Source organism: Chrysochloris asiatica, unplaced genomic scaffold (genome assembly GCF_000296735.1).
Source record: "Chrysochloris asiatica unplaced genomic scaffold, ChrAsi1.0 scaffold00066, whole genome shotgun sequence".
Classification (NCBI taxonomy): Eukaryota; Metazoa; Chordata; class Mammalia; order Afrosoricida; family Chrysochloridae; genus Chrysochloris; species Chrysochloris asiatica.
The window spans coordinates 1409960-1430916 of NW_006408584.1; the positions used below are offsets into that span (position 1 = coordinate 1409960).

Genomic DNA, 20957 nt, shown 5'->3' on the forward strand with positions numbered 1-20957 from the left:
TGTTTCTCTTTATTTTGAATTGTGCCCCATCAGCTGATGAAGGTCCCACTGGCTTTTCTCCCATGGTCTTTACTCCATTCACGTCATCATAGTCACCTCTACTTCGAGGAGGCAGCTCTTCCCCAGTTGCATTTTGAGTGCCTTCCAACCTGAAGGGCTCATTTTTGGGCACTATATCTGACAGTGTTTCGCTGCTATTTATAAGGTTTTCAGTGACTAAATATTTGGAAGTAGTTCTTTATTCCTTCTTCCTAGAGTACATGGATACTCATCTCTCCACTCAGTATCTCTCACTGAGTACCTTGCATATAGTACTTTGCCCTTAATAGATTTTAAAATAAAAATGTAGGCATTTTTAATATCTTTTAATCAGCTTTTAGAAAAGCTACTAAAACTGATGTATATATGTTGTTGTTTAGTGTCGTCAAGTTTGTTCCATCTCATAGCTACCTTGTATAGGATTTCTGAGGGTCAGCTGGTGGGTTTGAACTGCCTATCTGTGGTTCACAGTCTAGTGCTGATCCTACAGTGCCACGTGGTTATGGAAACAGATTCACATGATTCATTCATCATTTTTAAAATATCAAATTACTAAGAAATTTAAGGTTTATAGTATCTTCTAGCATTATTACCCAGTATGTTATTTTCCCTGGTGTGTTACTGTGGATTAGTGTGCCAGACTGCAAAGCCATTTGAATTGCAAGGTCGGTGGTTCAAGCTCACCTGTTGCTCCTCATAAACCCTATACAGGGTCGCTATGGATTGGAACCAACTCTATGGCACTTAACTACAACAACAATGTTATTTTCCAAAGACACACAGTGGTGGTGGTTGTCGTATGCCATGGAGTCAGTTCCAACTTGTAGCAACTCTGTATAGGTTTTCTGAGGCTGTAAATCTTTAGGCGAACAGAAAGCCTCATCTTTCTCCTGCAGAGCATCTGGTAGATTCTGACTACTAACTGCTCCAGTTAGCAGTCCAACTTGTAACCCACTATGCTATCAGACATAAGACGGAATACCTATAAACAGACCCTGAAGGGCACAGTTAGCTGCTAACCTAAAGGTTAGTGGTTCAGACCCACCCAACAGCTCTAAAGAAAGTAGGCCTGACAATTTGCTGCTTCTATAAAGATTTAAAAAAAAAAAAAAAAAAAAAAAACTACCATCAAGTTAATTCCAACTCATAGCAACCCTTTATGAAGTTTCCAAGACTGAAAATCTTTACAGGAACAGAAAGCCTCCCTCATCTCTTTCCCATGAAGAAGCTGGTTGGTTTGAACTGCTGGCCTTGCAGTTAGCAGTCCAGTGTTTATCCTACATCACCACCAGGGCTCCTGTCTGTAAAGATTACAGACAAGAAAATCCTATGGAGTACTTCTACCCTGTAACACATGGAGTCACAGTGAGTTGGGAGTAGATTCAAGGGCAATCAACAACAACAGCAACAATATCTATAAAGTATATTTTCATAATATAAATATATTATCCCACTATCCACTGTTACAGTCCTCTAAAACTTTTATATATATAAAATCAATGTGAACTGCTAATTTCCTTTTCGCTGACAAGAGTCCACTTTTATGCTGTGGAGCAGTCCCTTACAGGACCAATGTCATCATGCTTTATCTCAGAGCTATTGGATAAAAAGGTCTTCGCATTATCTCCACATTAAAATGCTGCTGGAGGAACCACACTATGGCTGTAATAATTCTAAAAGTTTATATAATAAAGTTATAATTTTCAGCAATTAAGGTACGTAGTAATAAGTCCTAACTGTAAGCTTGTTTTAGAAATGTAACCAGGAAATTAAAAAAAAAAAAAAAAAAAATCAAACCCTTTTTAATCAGTGGGCTTTTGAACAACACAATTAGTTGTAGTTGCAAGCATGTCCTTCCTTATGTTGCACTAACGTTCGTGTATAACTAATACCCATTATCTAGTATAGGGATTCCTTCTATGGGCTTTACCCATTTAATTCCTACTTTTTAAATGTGTATATGTATTACTCTAGAAATGTTTATAGCTTTGATTATACTCAAAGTGGTCTGTGACCCCCCCAGAAGAATTTCATATGTTCACTTGAATTACACACTTTAAGTCTATTCATTTCTCCTTGTAACATTCTCTTTCAGATTTTTTATAGCCAGAGTTGTAATTTGTCAGTGTGTTGTTGTTGTTTGTTAAGTGCAACCGAGTTGTTTCTGACTCATAGCAACCCTAAATAGGATTTTTGAGGCTGTAAATCTTTGTGGAAACAGAAAGCTGCATTTCTACCGAGACTTTGTCAATATGCTTCATGTAACATCCAGAACTGGACACTTTAGTAGTGAATTATGAAGGAGCCCTGGTAGCACAGCGATTAAGCTGCTAACTAAAAGTTTGGCAGTTTGAAGCCACCCAGAGGCTCCATGGAGAAAGACCTGGCAATCTGCTCCCATAAAAATTACAGCCTAACAAATCTTAGGGGACAATTCTCCTCTGTTACATGGGAATGCTTTTACGTAAAAATTGACTAAACAGCACATAACAAAAACAAAATATTAAATTATGTATATTATCATTGTTAAGTGCCACCAAGTCAGTTCCAACTCACAGTGACCCTGTATAGGGTTTCTGAGGAGCGGCTGGTGAGTTTTGAACCATGGACTTTGTCTAGAATTTATCCTTCAGCGCTATGCCAAGAATACAATGTAGACTGTAGTGAGGGGCAACATTTCTATTTCTGGAAATGTTATTTATGTTAATGTTTCTGATGTTGTTCAGTGCCATCAACTCAGTTCCAATTCATGGCAACCCTGTTTAGGGTTTCCAATAGTAGCTGGTGGATTAGAACTGCTGATCGTGTAGTTACCAGTCTAGTGCTTATCCTACAGCGAGCGTTCCACCAGGTCTCTATATTAATATTGATTGATATCAATGCTCATTATTTCTTTTGCCTGTGAGGCACCCTTCTCCACACGTAAATAATCATACTGCTGACAACACACTACTAAGACTAATTAATTTTGAGTAATTACTCTGTGTAATTACACAGAGTAAATGCTCTGTGATCTAAGGACCTTTCTCTTTCCTTTCAAAACTTTATTAAAAGTCAAAATTAGCAGTTATTTAAGAAATGGTCAGTTTTTTCAAAAGATCTCATGTTCTGGTCATTTTGGTATTTCATTGTTTACATAAATGATAAGTATTCAGATGTGTGCCAGTTTGCTTATTGAAGGCATTTATAATCTAGTTCCTTGCCTTTTTCTATTTATCATTCATTTTCACATTCCTTCTAATGTAATTTTTCTCCATAGGAGAATCCCAGGCTTGACCTTGATGCTTTCTTTCCCTCATAAAACCAACAAAGTAGACGTATTTTAAGTTGTGCTGCCAGTTTTCAACATTGACTTTAAACTTGTTCATCTGTGTTTACACCTACTCCTTTATATCTGATTGGGGTTTGTTTTAATTGTGAATGGAGTGATAATTTACATGAGAGCACATCAATTTTACACTCATCGTTTCACTGCAATGATTACAATCCCCTCTGTGCATCATCATTCTACAGTATTTACTTCTATTCCCTTTGTTTTGTTTTGTTTGTTTTTTAGGGGATGGAGCTCTGGTAGCATAGTGGTTATGAATTGAACTGCAAGCCTTAAGGTCAGCAGTTCAAAAACTACCAGCTGCTCCGTGGAAGAAAGGTGAGGCTTTCTGCTCCCGTAAAGATTTACAGCCTCGGAAACCCTGTACAGGGTCACTATGGGTCAGAACTGACTCGGCAGCACTTAACAACAACAACACAAAAACACTCAGGAATATATAATAATTTAAACAACCAAAGGGTGCATACTGCAAGCCTACCTCTTGGCTGTCAGCACTCAATCTTTCTCTTTCTATGAGTCTAGAGTCCTCAGCTCCTCTCTCTCTCCATGTCCTCATCTCTGCCTCCATCTCTGGTTGACTGCTTCTCTGGATAGGGACCCACATTCCACTCATGTTCTTCTCCCTTGACGGTCCCAGGAGCCTCTGTTCCTGGACGGTAAAATTAACTACTCCCCCCTTTTTGTTACAGAACTTTGACCTTTAGAGTTGTGATCGTTGCAATTACTCATGATAACAGTTACTCAGTATTGAATCTTAAGAATCTTATCCCCATCTCCCTTCAACAGACTCACCTAGACAAGATGAAAACTATTCAGTGGGGACTCTACCTTCCCCCACACACTCTGAAACTAAACTCCCTCTTGAAAACTTGTAAGAAAGCCACTTCATGTCTTTATAGGCCCCCTCCTCCCACCCATTTTAGGTAGCCAATGTCTAGGTTTCCTGTCCCTGTCAACCCTGTATACAGAGGGACTAGGTTTGATCCTTGATGTGAAAACTCCTTCCCTCTCAGTTGGTATTTTGAGCTACTACATCCATAAGTATAAGTTCATCAAATTGTAGCAATTTACGCTTGTTTCCTTTATCAAAAATTGTTTTTTTCTCTTCCTGTAGTAGAATTCTGTTTGTCAAGCCATCGAGGCTAAATCAAATGGGTACTATCTGCAAGTTTGGGCATTCTTGTGAATCTCCCCTCACTTCATATCTGCTAGCTGGATGCTTCACTCTCAGCTCTAGCCCTCCATGGCTAAGTCCTTATCCATGGGTTCAGGAATCCCCAGCTCTCACCACTCTTCTGACCAACCAGCCCTTCCTCTTCTTTCTACCATCTCCAGGTCAACAGGAGGCTGTGTAACATGGTCAAACTCAGCCCATTTCTTCATTGCTACCTTTCCCCCTCTTCCACTCACCAGTGGGCCAACGTGGTGACCAGCAAGCTTTCATGCCTGCTTATGTACTCTTAGTCATAAAAGAGGGGTTTGTCCTGTAGGGACTTGATTGCTTGTTTTAATGGCTCTCCAGAGAACAACTTTCGTGTTCTTGTAGTAGCCATATCTGATTGATTTTGAAGAACTTAAATTAGCTCAGGTATTAAATTCTTAAAACATATATTCCATGAAAAAGGAAATGGTCAGCAGTATATATTTCTATGATGCACCTGAGATGTTGTTAAGTACCTTCCAGTTAGTTCTGAGTCAGAGCAACCCTGTATAGGGTTTCTGAGTGCATCTGATAGGTTTGAACTGTTGACCTTGTGGTTAGCTGTCAATTGCTCATCCTAGAGTGCCACACCTGAGGTGTTGTTGTGGTTGTTATTAAGTGCCACCAAGTCGATTTTGACCCGTAGTGACCCTGTGTAGGGTTTCCAAGGAGCAGCTGGTGAGCTTGAACCACCAACCTTGTAATTCAAATGACTTTGCAGTCTGAAGCATTAGCCCACAGCACCACACCAGGACTGGATAAATACTGTTAATTGGCAAGTTAGTCACATCAAATAATACTCAAGTGGTACATATCATACAATTAGAGAATTCTATAATAATTTAATGTCTCATGTTAGTATTTATTTAAAACATGTTTAAAGTATATTAACTTAGCTTTATACCTTTTACATATTTATTACAAGTAGGTGTGAATTACAGATCTGTAATACTTCATTGTCATTCCTTTATCTTTAAATCATTTAGATTAAAATTAAGCATTGGAAATACTTCTGAAATGTTTTCATTTTTTAAGCAGGACAGCCAAGTAAATATACAGTCAACTCTCAGTTATTCAAACTAACGGAGGAAAGGATGGAAACAGGCATGACTATTGCTCTATCTAGTTCCTGCCCCCTCAAGCAATTGTTGAGAGCCTCATTCCAAATAATTTTTTTGGCTTTTCATTTTGATCATGTAATGTGTTCTAGCCCCTGTATCCAGGATTCAGTATCAAATATGATTTAAGATTGAGTTGACAAGTTTTTACTCTCTGCTCTTCTTTATATACTTTTTTCCCCCAGTGCCTTAGCATTGCTTTTGTACTAATGCAATTAATATGAGAAAGTAATAGTTTGAGTAATTTGCTATCTTGAGTATTTCATAAGAATTCTTCCAACTCTTTGAATTTTTAATGTGTGCAGTACTTCTGAATACTATGTAAGTGTAAAGTAAAGAAATGCGGAAGGAATTTATGTGTGCGAATAGTATGTTGCATGTATATAAACATCATTTTCTCTAGTAATTAACTGCACACAATATGCTATTATCCAGACAGAAGCATTCATGGGAATGCATATATCTGGATAACTGCTAGTTGAAATAAACACACCTGCCTTTTATTTCAATAATCACACATTCAAATCCACATAAGGCATTTTTTGAATGTGATCTCCATATACAGATATGAGAGAACATTGGCTTCAGCATTTGATTTTGTTGTTGATGTTTTGTTGTTGTTGATTTAACTCTAAAGTAGGTATAAATTATGGTAATGCTTCTCTGGAAAACTTTGCATGCAGAGAAAAGGAAATTCAAAGATAAATCCTATAAAAAACATTCGAATTGTTTTGTCTTATGCCTCAATGTGTGTTATAGCTAAATTTTTACAGAATGTAGGAATGCTTAAAGCAAAACTATGTATAACCCATAAAGCAATGTAGAGATGTGCCTATTTTAATTATTATTCGTTTTAGAGAAAAATTACATTGGTATTTCATTTAAAAATTGTTTTTTATCTCAGTAAACTATTTCCTTGAAAACTATACTAGAATATGTATCTGAGCTTCAAGAAGTTTTATTTTCTATTTGGCTGAAGAAGTGTTGGTTAAAAGGCTTATTTTAAAGCTTTTGTAATAGTTTCATCTCCACCCCCACTGCCATGTTTCTTTATAGTTAGTTTTAGCTGACATGAGCCAGAGAATTGAATTACGATTTCTTTAGGAGTTTTAACTTTGAATTTCCTACTTTTCATTGCATGTAAAATATCAGCCATATATAATAATTTAAGTTCAACTATTAGCTTGTATTTTGCATGTTAAAGGTATAAAATGTCTATTCATACTGGGAAGAATTTATAGTTATTGTTCCACTCTTGCCTAGTTGTTAAAGCTTATAAATAAAGACTAATTTTATTTATATATATATTTATCTTTCTACCTTAGGGAGTGAACTACTTTATGTCCAAGGGTATCCTAGATGATTCACCAAAGGAAATAGCAAAGTTTATCTACTGTACAAGAACACTAAATTGGAAAAAACTGAGAATCTATCTTGATGAAAGGTAAAAAAAAATAATAATTAAGTATTCATTAGAAATTTAAGTAATTTTTTTAATGAGTTTTACTTTAGTAACTATACTGTTTATTAACCATCAAGTTGCAAAACTGAATAAAGACATAAAAAAATTATTTTACCTATGGTGAACTTGAGCTTTCTGATTAAGAAATTGCCGTTGTAAAAGTTAAAAAATTAAAAACAACTACACACATAAAAAAGTGGAAGCCCAACATCTTTGGAATAGCAAACCAAAATAAAAATTTTTTCTGGAAACTTCAGCCTTCACTTTTTCATGATAATTAATTATGAAATGAATTTGTTTTAGTGTTGGTCTGCGTTTGAGTGGACATGGGGGAAAGTCAGTAATGAAGATGTGGGCTGAGTTCCACCATGTCAATAGATTCCTGTTGACCTAAAGATAAGAGAGAGAAAATGCAGGGCTGGTTGCTCCAAACTTTAGGGAGACTTGGGAACTCCTGAGCCCATGGATATTGACCTAGTCCCGGAGGGCTAAAGCTAAGAGTGACACATCTAGCTAATATGAACTCAGGGGAGATGCACAAGAATGCCCAAACTCACATATAGTACCCACTTGACTTAGCTTCAGTGGCTTGATGACCAGAACTCAACTAGATGAAGATAAATAAATTTGATAAAGGAAGCAAATGTAAATTGCTACAATTTGATGAACTTGATCTATACTTGGTGGATGTAGTAGCTCAAAATACCAACCAAGAGGGAAAGAGTCTTCACATATAGGATCAAGCCTATCCCCTCTGTATACAGGGTTGATAGGGACAGGAAACCTAGACATTGGCTACCTAAAATGGGTTGGGGGAGGGGTCCTATAAAGTCATGAAGTGGCTGTCTTACAAGTTTTCAAGAGGGAGTTTAGTTTCAGAGTGTGCGGGGTAAGGTAGAATCCCTGCTGAATAATTTTTGTCTTGTCTTGATGGGTCTGTTGAAAGGAGATGGGGCTAAGATTCTTTTGATTCAATAGTGAGTAATTGTTATCATGACTAATTACGATTGTCACAACTGTAAAGGTAGATGTTTTGTAATATAAAGGGGGAGTAGTTAATGTTACATTACAGGAACTGAGGACCCTAAGAGAGTTGAGCTTAAGCTGAATATGGTACCCTAACAAGAGAAGCAGGGACACCAAAGATAGAGGCAGGCAGAGATGAGAGCATGGAGAGATAGAGCAGCTGAGGACTCTAGACTCATGGAAAGATAAAGGCTGTGTGCTGGCGACCAGGAAGCAGGCTTGTAGAATGTGCCCTTTGGTTGTTTCGATGATTATATATTCCTCTGTGTTTTTGTGTACATCAAAAAAACCCACAAAAAGACAGAGGGAATAGAAACAAATACTGTTGAATGATGATGCATGGAGGGAATTGTAATAATTGGAATGAAACAAAATATAATAGGATGAGTGCAAAACCAGTGTTCTCCTATGTAAACTATCACTCAATTCACAATAAAAGCATTAAATTAAAAAAAGAAAAAAGTCCGTTGTTTTTTAGATATCTAGAAGTTCTGAATTCTGAAATTGCCCATATAAAAAAACAAAATAATACAAATTATAGTCATAAATCCACAAATCCTAGTGATATATGTGTATATCTGCATATATTTATACAATGCGAAAGTATCCTATGTGAGCTTAAGAATTCTGAATCTGTGACATTTATAGTGTTTTATATAGACAGAGATGATGCCCGGTATTTTTTCTTACTTTGGTAGTCATTTTGTACTCTTAAATTCTGGGAGTTCTGGTGTGGCTCTGTAGGACAAGCACTGGAGTGCTATTTGCAAGGTTCAAATCCACCAGTTGCTACTTAGAAACCCTATGCAATGCTACTATGGAACTGAGTCAGAACTGATTTGATGGCACTTAACAACAACATTATGGACATCAAAATATTTGGATAATACTGTGTTGTGATGTCACTGAAATATTTAAAATAACAAATCTCATACTATTCTAATAAATGACTGGAAAATGTATTTTCTTACATTATAATTCTTTTTATTTTTCAGTTATTTATTTATACAAAGCTTAATAATCAAAAGTATAGTGTTAGTGTTTGGAGGGGGTGGGAATGATCCTTACTGTAAGGATTTGTTTCCTCTTTTGAGCTACTGCATCCATAGGTATAGGTCAAGTTCATCAAATTGTATCAGATTACTCTTTTTTTTTCCCCCTCTTCTATTTTCTTCTGGTTGAGTGCTGATCATCCAGTCATTGAAGCCAGGTCAAGTGGGTGTTATCTGCACGTATGGGTGTTCTTGTGCATATGCCCTCTCTTCTTACCAGCTGGACAGGGATGGGCAACTTGGACATTGGCTACCCAAAATGGGGGATGGGGTGGGTTACAAAGGCAAGAAGTGACTGGCTTACAATCTTTCAAGAGGAAACCTAGCTCCAGCAGGCATGGGGGAAGGTAGAATCTCTAGTGAGTAGTATCCAATCTGTCTGGGCGGGACTGATGAAATGAAATGCAGATAGATCTCTTGTGATACAATAGTGAATAATTGTTATCAGGACTGATTGTGAGGGTTGGAAATGTAAAGGTAGATGTTGTATAGCAAGGAGGAGTGATTAACATTTCAATCTAGGAGCAGAGGTCCCTGGCCTGGGACTATCAAGGGAGAAGAGCAGAGAGCGGGACCCTACCCAGAGAAGCAGTGACACCAGAGACTGAGGCAGAGATGATGACGTGGAGAGCAGTTGGGGACTTTAGATCCAGAGAGGGGGAGGGGCTGTGTGCTGACAATCGGGGTGCAGGCTTGTAATGTATATATACCCTTTGGTTGGTTGATGATGCATGGAGGGGACTGTAACCATGGCAATGAAACAATATACGATAGAATGAATGTAAAACTAATGTTCTTCCATGTAAACTATCACATAATTAACAATAAAAAATTTTTTTAAAAGTATAATGTTTTGATTATAACAGCATATTAAACAACAACAACAAAAAAAAAAGGCATGGGGCACTTAAGGAAAATACCTACTGGAGGGACAGATCAGTTGACAAACAGATGTAGAAGGTAGCTTGTTTGCACAAAAATACCTAATTAAAGAATTATGTTGCTTTATGGATTTAGCCAAAACAACCCTTGGAGATACTGTTTTTTAATTCTGCAAAATTCATTTGTTCATTTTATAATGATTCTTTTTACCTTTCATGTTATAATATATACATGAAAGACTTAAAAATTGTTTAATTTCTTTAATGATCATACTTAGGTTGTTATAAATGTTTTAAATTTTAGGATTAACTGATCTCGTATTCAGTTTTTTTACCAAGTATTTTCATTCAAATGTGACAATTTATGATTTTTCTTAGCACTACTCTTTTTTTTAAACTAGAGAACTTCTAACTAAAGTTGTGTGTGTTTGTCTTTCTACTAGGAGAGATGTCTTGGATGACCTTGTGACATTGCATAATTTTAGAAATCAATTCTTGCCAAATGCACTGAGAGAATTTTTTCGTCATATCCATGCCCCTGAAGAGCGTGGGGAATATCTTGAAACTCTTATAACAAAGTTCTCACATAGATTCTGTGCTTGTAACCCTGATTTAATGCGAGAGCTTGGCCTTAGTCCTGGTAAGCATATACAGAGTAAATGAAGTACTTACTTTCTGCTCTTCTACTAGGTTAAAACAGTAGAATCTGAGATATATTTCTCACTAAGAGGAAAAATTTTTTCTGATAATTATTAATACTTGTTTCTTTGTTGTAGCAGTGATTCTGCAGAATATATCATATATATGAGTTTAGAAGGAATATCTTTTAGTTGTCTTAGCTATTGCTTTTTATGTAGTAAATATGTTTAGGAAGAAAGTTAGACTTGTTGCTGTTGTTAAGTGTCTTCGTGTTGGTTCTGACTAATAGCGACCCTGCATAGGGTTTCTGAGGAGCAGCTAGTGAGCTTGTACCACTAACCTTGTGGTTCAAACCAACCTTGCAATCCAACACATTAACTCACAGTGCCATACCAGAATTCCAAGTTAGACTTAGCTATATAAATTCTTTTAAATTATTCTTTGAACTTTGAATATTTTTTTGCTAGTTTAATGGAAAACTTGAAAAATTATTTCTAAATCTGTTAATCCACATATTGTAGAGGCAGTACCTGGAATTTTTCTATTAAAGTTTGTTTTTAGTTAAAATAGACGTCATTGTGTAAGTATGTGTGTATATATGTGTACAGCCTGAGTCTCCTACATATTTTCCATTTGATAATAGCTTCACTTACCTCTTCTTATGAGAATTGCTATTGTGCTTATTTTATTAAGCAGAGATTACAAAAATTGATAATGCTTTACAAGTCATAAGGTGACTTGTAGAATAAGCACTGAACTGCTTACCACGAAGTCAGCAGTCCAAACCCACCAGCTGCTCCATGAAAGATGAGGCTTTCTACCCCCACAAAAATTTACACTCAGAAGCCCTATACATGGTCAGTATGAGTCCATCCGACTCAACAACACCTAACAGCAACAAGTATTTGCTTAGCTTTCTTAAGACTAGAGGATTCTGAAATGTAAACAACGTAAGAGTAGCCAACTAACGATCAAGTAATTGTCAGAGGTAGTAACAAGCATCATGACATGTGATTCTACTGAAGTGTTAAGCATCCAGTATTACCTTGAGTGCATGTAATGAAGAAAATTATCTTGATGCATGGTGTTCAGATGTAGCAATCTTTTCTCCAAAGATTTACTTTTAAATTTGTTATGTAAAATTTATAGACCATTAGAATACGTTTCTCAAATGAGAATATTAGTTCAATAATCTTACAAATTATCTCTATTTAATTTTCTAGTACCAATTTAATGCTTTATTATTAGACTTTAATTAAATTAGGTTTCTGTAAAAGCAGTCTACGTAAATAAAATATTTTTTAGAATGGAAAGATGAATATATTGATAGTATGAATGTATTTTATAAATAGGTGAATATCATATTTGAAAGCAAACATGAGAATAAAGTCAATTTGAGTTTTTAAAATATAGAATGTATTTTAAATATAAACTCTTTAAAGTTCTTTTTAACTGAAGAAAATACATACTGAATTTCATAATTCTGAGTAGCATTGAATTTGGTGTTCAGTTAGTGTGGCTATCCATCCTATTTGCCCAGAACTGAGGCGTCTCCCAGGACACAGAAGTTGTAGTGCTAATACCGGGAAAGTTGCAGGCAAACTGGGCAGGGTGAGATTACCTATGTTCAGTTACGCTCTGATCACAATCTCTTGAAAGTATGAACATTTTTGCCCAATATAATATCATTGGGAATATCTTTTTGTGAACCAACTAATAATTTGAAGTGTTTCTTTTTCCTTCTAGATGCAGTTTATGTACTGTGCTACTCCCTGATTCTACTTTCCATTGACCTCACTAGCCCTCATGTGAAGAATAAAATGTCAAAAAGAGAATTTATTCGAAACACTCGTCGTGCTGCTCAAAACATTAGTGAAGATTTTGTAGGGCACCTTTATGACAACATCTACCTTATTGGCCATGTGGCTGCATAAAAGCACAATTGCTAGGACTTCAACTTTTAACTTCAAACTAAAACTACCCAAGGACATATTTATCAGATATGGGAGGTATATTAGTGATGGTCATTCTAGCTTCTGTACACAATCAAGCTTGAGTGTACAACCTTTTTTTCTTTCACTACTTCCTTTTTTAGTAATTTCCTTGGGGAACTAAAGAACTTTGCAGAACTTTTCTTAATTTTGCGTATCATGTTTTGCACAAAGCCGAGCCATTGTCTGACGTAACTATTTAAGAATGTAAAACTGACGCTGTACTCTATAAGATGGCATATTGTGCATTCGATTTGCCTGGAAAACTTTACCCAGTTCCATTCTTTTTTAAAACACCATGTAATGTGTACATATTTAACTAAAGAGATTTATAATCATAATTATTTTATTGTAAAGGTTTTAACTAAAGTTTTTCCTTTTCTCTCAAACTGACTTCTGAATTTATTTGATCTGAAATTATTATTGTCCTTTTAAAAGTTGAATCTGACTGCAGGTGCCAATCTGACTAACAGACTTTCTTTTTCTTTGATATTTAAAAAGAGTATTTATTTGTTACCACATTACCATGCAAACAAGCATTTATTTTTGTATCATTTAACTTTTTATTCTTAAAATTTCTTTAAAATTTCTGGTTTAGTCAAGTCTTGACAAATCCCTTAAACTATTTAAAATAGCAAAATGTTAAAACCTATCATTTAAATACTTAAGAGCAGACTGTTGTTAGAACTGTAGTAAATCTTTTCTTATTTATACCTGAAGTAATGAGTCAAATTTTACTATTCTCCTCATCTTGATGATATCTGTTCAGAATCAGTTGAGAAAGGGATATTATGAATTTCAGTAAGCACACTTCTTTCATTCATTCATTAAATATCTATCAGGAACCTACCATATGCTAAGAACTGCACTAGGTGTCAATGATATCTGGGCATATTCTGCCTTCACAAATGTTGTATAATTGGTTGTTGTTGTTAAGTGCCGTAGAGTCGCAAAAGACCCCAAATAGGGTTTCTGAGGAGTGGCTAGAGGGTTTGAATCACCGACCTTGTGGTTCAAACTGACCTTTCGGTTCAGCTCATTATCCTGCAGTGCCACACCAGGACTCCACTCTTAGAGACCCTTGTGTAGTGTTTCTGTGGTTATTAAACTTTGTGAGAGCAGTGAGCCTCATCTTTCTCCCTATGTAATTGTTTGTTGTTGTTGTTAGTTGCCATTGAGTAGGTACTGACTCATAGCTTATGCATAGCAGAACAAAATACTGCCCAATCCTGGGGCAGCCTCACTGTTATTGCCACACTTGAGCCCATTGATGCTGCCACTTGGCCAATTCATTTCATTGGCTGGGGGGGGAGGGGGGTCTTCCTCTTTTTCTCTGACCTTCCACCCTACCAAACATGATATCCTTCTCCAGCAACTGGTTCCTCCTGACAATATGCCCGAAGTATAAGAGATGAAATTTGGCCATCTTGGCCTCCAAGGAGCACTCTGACTGCACTTCTTCCAACACAGATCTGTTAGTTCTTTTGTCAGCCCATGGCACTTTCAATATTCTCCTCCAACACCATAACTCAAAAGCACCAATTCTTCTACGGTCTTCCTTATTCACTGTCCAGCTTTTGCATGCATATGAGATTATTGAAAATACCATGGCTTGGGTCAGGCACACCTTAGTCTTCAAGCTGACATCTTTTCTCTTCAGCACTTTCAAAAGGTCTTGTGCAGCAGATTTTCCTAATGCAATGAGTCACTGAATTTCTTGACTGCTGCTTCTGTGAGTGTTGATAGTTGATCCAAGAAGAAAGAAGTCTTTGACAACTTCAATCTTTTCTCCGTTGATAAGAATGTTGTTTATTGGCCCAGTGGTGAGGATTTTTGTTTTCTTTATGTTGAGATGCAATCCATACCGAAGGCAGTGCTCTTTGATCTTCATCAGTAAATGTTTTAAGTCTTCACTTTGAGCAAACAAGGTTGTATTATCTGTATATCACAGGTGGTTAATGAGGCTTTCTCCAATCCTGATGCCACGTTTTTCTTCATATAACCCATCTTCTTGGATTATTTGCTCAGCATACAAGTTGAATAAGTATGGTGAAAGAATACAAACTTGTCGCACACCTTTCTTAATTTTAAACCAGTGTTCCCATGTTCTGTTCAAACGACTGCCTCTTGTTCTAGGTACAGATTCCTCATGAGCACTGCTTAATGGAAAGTTAATGTGTAAAGTACTACTTAATTAACAATTATTTAGTGATTAAAATTTAAAGCATTAGAATGTTAGGAAACAATGTATTTATATAATAATTCAGAAGTTCTATAGAAATACCTCTAAATAAATGACATCAGCTTTGGAATGTTACACCATGTTAGTGTGTTGCTGCTAGTTAGGTACTGGGACTGGAATATATAGAAATTCTTTACTAGACTCTTCCTTCTGGATCTAGACCTAAGTAATCCTATAGGCACTTTAAAACTGACAATAAAATGTTTAGTATTTTAAAGAATACGATGAGGAGGAGGATGGTGGTGTGCTGTAGAGTCAATTGCTACTCACAGCACCCCTGCATAGGGTTTCTGAGGCTGTAAATCGTTCCAAGAGCAGAAAGTCACATGTCTCCCATGGAATGACCAGTAGTTTCACACTGCTGACCTTGAGCTTAGCAGCCCAGCTCATAACCACTATGCTACCAGAGCTCCTTCTAAGAATTTGGTGTTTGAATAGTATTTTAGTCACCATGTTCAAGTCACAATGCAAATTGTATGGCAAATGATTCTAATTTTAGGATTAATTGTCATACAATTTGCATTGTGGCTTGAACATGGTGAATAAAATGTTATTCAGATGCTAAATTCTAATGTGTTCCTCCAAAGACTTACAAACAAACAAATAAACAAGAACAGGCAGTTAACTTGGCTGAAATTCATTTGCAAAGTTGGACTTCCCTGCAGTTGATGGTAGCTTAAATTTCAATTCAGTTAGTTAAACTAGCTTCTCATTTTGGAATCTGTCTTGTTGATGTATGTTTCAAAGACTTTAAAATTTGAAGAAATAGTTATATAAAATGTAGGGGCACCCTTTCCTGGTTTCTCTTGCCAGAGTTTCCCTTTGCATTTTTTAGCAGCTGTCATTGACCCAAACTCTACCCTATGATTCGTCAAGCCATTAAACCTGTAACTCTCTACATGATGCAGACTAGCAGTGCCCTGAGGAGAATAGACTTTGTGAGCTTATCTGTTGGAGGGATGGCTGAAAGAACTACTTGTAATGTTTACTTTGCCATCCAAGCACAGCTGGATGGTGTCCAGGTGTTACTGAACATTTTGATCTAGGATTCCATTGAATACTTCTGATCAAAAGCAGAGGGAATGCAGAACAGATTTTCAAATTCTCATGGACTCAGCACTTTCTGGACCCAAGGAGGTTGGACAGACGAACTCCTGAAGTTGTGGCCGTGAGATCATCATTAAACTGAAAACAAAAAATATCCCCTGAAGCCACCTTAAAACTGAATAATAGTTTAGCTTATCTAGTGAAAAAGCTCTGCCCTGAGCAGTATGATCTCTTTAAGAACTGTCTATGTGGAACCAAATTGGCAACCATAAATTGAAAGATTAGATAGGAACCTTAGGGGGACATTGAGTTTTTGTTAGTAATGGAGGAACAACTCAAAATTAGAATAAGAACAGTTGCACAACTCCAAGAGTAGAATCAATGTTCTGTGAGAGAAAGATAAGCTTTAAACCCCCTCAAAGATTTAAAGCCTCGAAAGCGCTCTATAAGGTTGCTATGAATTGGCTTTGGAATTGTTTCTAGCCAAATACCTTGTTGTTATTAGCTGCCATTGAAGTGTGTTCTGACTCATAGTGACTCTATGTATAACCGAGCAAAATACTACCAGTCCTGCCCCATCCTCACAATTGTTTTTATGTTTGAGCCTATTATTGCTGCACAGTGTCAATCATTTTGCTGGGGATCTTCCTCTTTTTCCCTGATCCTCCCTTTTCCAAGTATGATGTCCTTACCCAGGGATTGGTCCTTCCTGAGGATAGGTCTAGCTTAGTTATCCAATGCTTTTGTAACAGAAATTTCACAAGTGGATGATTTTAACAACCAGAAATGTATTCTCTCACAGTTTAGGAGGCTGGAAGTTCAAATTCAGAGTGCCAGCAACTAGGGAAGCTTTGCTCTTTGTTGGTTCTGAGAAAGGTCCTCATCTCCTTTCAGCATCTATAGGTCCAACATTCCTTGGAGATCTCCATTCATCTTGACATCAAGCTTCCCCTGGATCCAGGAGCTTCATAGTGCAGGGTCCCCCTGTCCAATGGATGTACTCATGCCTAGCTCTTCTTTCTTGGTCTTAGTAGGTCCCTCCTTCTCTGCTCAAGTCTCTCTTCTTTTATCTTTTGTAAGATAAAAGTTATTGCATGCCATACCATGGGACTCTCCTGTAAATCAGATCACAGTGGTGGTGGGATTAATCCTTTTATTGGCTTATCACATCAAATAACATCACTACATCTCAACTGCCAAACTACCGAGATCCCTGGCCCAGTCAAATTGATATGAAACCTTAACTACCACACTGTTCATAGTATGAAAGATTAAGTCACATCATCATGGCTTCTAAGGAGCATTCTGGCCATACTTCTTCAATACAGATTTGTTTGTTCTTCTGGCAGCCCTTGATACTTTCGAAACTCTTCACCAACACCATAATTCAAATGCATCAATTCTTCTATGGTCTTCCTTATTCGTTGTCCAACTTTCACATGCATTGAAAATACCTTGGGTTGGGGAAGGCACATCTTAGTCCTCAAACACTTTTTTCTTTAACACCATCCCTGATTTTAAACCATTTGGCATCCCCTTGTTCTGTTTGAATGACTGCCTCTTGGTCTATGTTAAGGTTCCTCATGAGCACAATTAATGTTATACATATTTTGTCATGATACACACAGTTGAAAGTTTATATCAAGCAAATAGCTTATAATTGTAGAGTCCCAGGCCCTCAGCAGAAAACAGCAAGAGCCTTTCCCACATTTGTACTATATTCGGAGCAGGTCACACCCCCAAGGAAACATCCTTTCAATTGATTGGCTGTTTGTGGCAATTTATCATAGGCTTAACTATCCTGTATTAGGCTTCATCACCATGGGGGTAAGTACATCTCAACTGCTAAACCACTAGAAATCCTGACCTAGTCAACTTCACAACTCGATTGCAATCCATCCTTTGTCAACTTGATACCAATAAACTATATGCATAATCTCTAAATAAATACAATTAAAAAGTCTTGGGCCTAACATGATATAACTGAAACATGGACAACTGAAAATGCACTGGCTCCATTTACATCTTATATGTCACAAATGAACACAGCAAAATTATTTGATGCACATATATAAAACAAAACAAAAAATATACATTCATTTAAATGTCCAAAGGGCACATTCTGCAAGCCCACTTCCTACCCATAGGCACACAGCCTAACTTAGTCCATGGGCCTAAAGCTGCTCCTGTCTCTCTTGCCACTACCTCTGCTTTCATTACAATCCCAGGCAAGGACCCCACACTCTACTCATACTCTTCCTTCTTCATGGTCCTGGGATCATCTGTTACTGAAATGAAAGATTAACTGATCCCGGTTGAGTTACACATCTTCTACAATTAAAGTTTTCAACAATCGCAATTAATCCTACTAACAATTACAATTGAAATAATAAAATCCTATCAGCATCATCCCGTACCCATTTCACCAGACCCATCTGTCAAAGAGGAAAACTAATCAATGGGGATTCTACCATTCTACCTTTCATCATTCTGAATCTGAGCATCCCCTTGAAAATATGTAAACCAGCCACTTCATACCTTTGCAGTCCCACATTTTTGATAGCCAATGTCTAAATTGCCAGTCTCTGTTAATCCAGTACACTGAGAAGACAAACATAGTCCCAACTCTAGGTTCTAGGTGGGGCTCTGGATTCCACCTAAGTTCCATACTCGACAAAGGTTTAACGCAAAATGCCTATTTCTTTTCTTTTTTTAAACATTGTTGCTCAGTATTATTTCTTTATTATTATTATTTAAACTTTTTATTATGAATTGAGTGAAGATTTACAGAGCAGATCATCACTTTTACATTCAACAAATCATATACTTTGCTTCATTACCTGGTTGTATTCCCTTCCATGTTCCAGCAATTAATAGCATTTATCTCTATTCACTTTAACCCCTGCATTGCTCCCTGTGTTTCCCACCACCCCTGCTTTCCTCTGCCAAACTCATTCCCATTGTATGTTGCCTTCCCCATCACCAATGTCAATGTGTGTCTACCCTCTAGGTCGTGAATCATTTCCTCCTCCCCCCATAACCAACATAGATTGTTTCTTTTATCAAGAACCCCCCCTTTTTATGTATAAAGAAATCCCACAACATGCAGGAATATATAATTGTTTAAACAACCAAAGAGCACACTCTGGAAGCCAGCCTTCTAACCTCCAGCACACAGCCTTTCTCTCTCCAGGAGTCTAGAGTCTTCAGCTGCTCAATCTCTCCATGCCATCACCTCTGCCTCCATCTTGCTTTTCTGCTTAAGGTCCCGGGTTCAGCTCATGCTCTACTCTAACGATGGCCTTAGGGTCCTCTGTTCCTGGAATGGAATGTTAGATTAACTACTCCCCAACTTTTTGTTACACAACTACCTTTACAGTTGTGATAATCACAATTAGGTATGTTAACAATTACTATATGAATCAATGAATCCTATACTCATCTCCTTTCACCAGACACCTCTAGACAAGAGGAAAACTATTCAGTGGGTATTTTAACTCTTCCCCTCCCCCCCCACACAGACACACTCTGAAACTAAACTACCTCTTGAAAACTTGTAAGACAGCTACTTTGTGCCTTTTTAGCCCCCACCCCCACCCCATTTTAGTTAGCCAATGTCTAAGTTGCCCATCCCTGTTAACACTGTGTACAAAGGGGTTAAATTTGATCCTTGATGTGAAGACTCTTAACCTTTCAGTTGGTATTTTGAGCTACTACATCCATAAGTATAGGTCAAGCTCATCAAATTGTAGCAATTTACACTTGTTTCTTTTATCAAATTTCTTTATCTTCCTCTAGTCAGCTTCTGATCATCAAACCAACGAAGCTAGGTCAAATGGATGCTATCTGCAAGTTTGCCCATTCGTATGCATTTCCCTCACTTTATAACAGCTGAATGTTTCACTTTCAGTTCTAGCCCTCCTTGTCTAGGTCCTTGTCCATGGGCTCAGGAGTCCCCAAGTCTGATTGTACTTCAGACCAACCAGCCCTTCCTCTTATCTCTCTCAAGTTCAACAGAAGTCTATGGAATGTGTTCAAACTCAGTCCATATCTTCATTACTGCCTTTCCCCCATGTGGTCACCAGTAAGCTTATATGCTTAGTTGTGTGTTTCCTTAAGAATTTCAGTCTTGGAGGGGGGTTTGTCCTGAAAGGACTTGATTGATTGCCTTGATGGGTCCCCAGTGAACATCGTGCTTGTTCTTGTAGTAGCCAACCAGACAGCCATTTTTATTTTTTATTTTTCCTGTTGAGTTTTCTTTTAATAAGTATTTTCTGTTCCTCTAGCTGCTCTTGGCTGGTCTGCATGTCAAAAAGCTTAATTCTTTCTGGGCAAATTCATACTCCCCTTTTAGCAAATCCAATCAAGTAAAGGTTGAAGATGGGCTTACAAGCTCTCCACAATCATAATTCCCAGTATTAATTTCTATCACATATGTATGTTTATTTCACAATAATAAGCAGAAGAAACTAATAAACATATAAGCCTTTTTAAAATACTCAATTTTTTTCTCAACCTTAGACTAGCCACATTCTTATGCATATAGCCTTGGACCTCTGGCAGGGTGGATCCAGTAGGCCCTGGCCTCCTATCAACTATCCTGTTTAACCAGTGTGACATCTGCTTTAGGCAACTCCAAAAACTGCTTTCCTCCCCTCAGGCAGGCAGGAGGTAAACATTTTTCTTTTAGTCATTACAGATATAAATTCCAAAGTTCCCATGCCTCTTGGTTCTTTCTCTTATAAGTCTTCATGCTTTAATGAGTCTGAAGCCATTGTAATGAATCCCACTCCTGACACCAACTGCTTACAATTATTCAGACTTGAGAACCAATTAGAAAATTCATCCTAATTAATTTTGTTTCTCTAGAACCCCACTCTCAGTACCACATGTCTTAGACTGGGTTTTCTAGAGAAGCAAAACAAGTT

At 37.2% G+C, this 20957-nt stretch overlaps 1 protein-coding gene across 1 annotated transcript in view; it reads left to right on the forward strand.

The window, feature by feature from the left end:
- FBXO8 (F-box protein 8) overlaps positions 1–13129 on the forward strand; it is an 82764-nt gene extending 69635 nt beyond the window's left edge. The window contains exons 4-6 of the mRNA XM_006864516.1: positions 7015–7133; positions 10554–10750; positions 12496–13129. Coding sequence (XP_006864578.1) covers positions 7015–7133; positions 10554–10750; positions 12496–12683 — 504 coding nt within the window. The 3' untranslated portion in view covers positions 12684–13129. The remainder of the gene's footprint in view (positions 1–7014; positions 7134–10553; positions 10751–12495) is intronic.
- The last annotated feature ends 7828 nt before the right edge of the window (positions 13130–20957 follow it).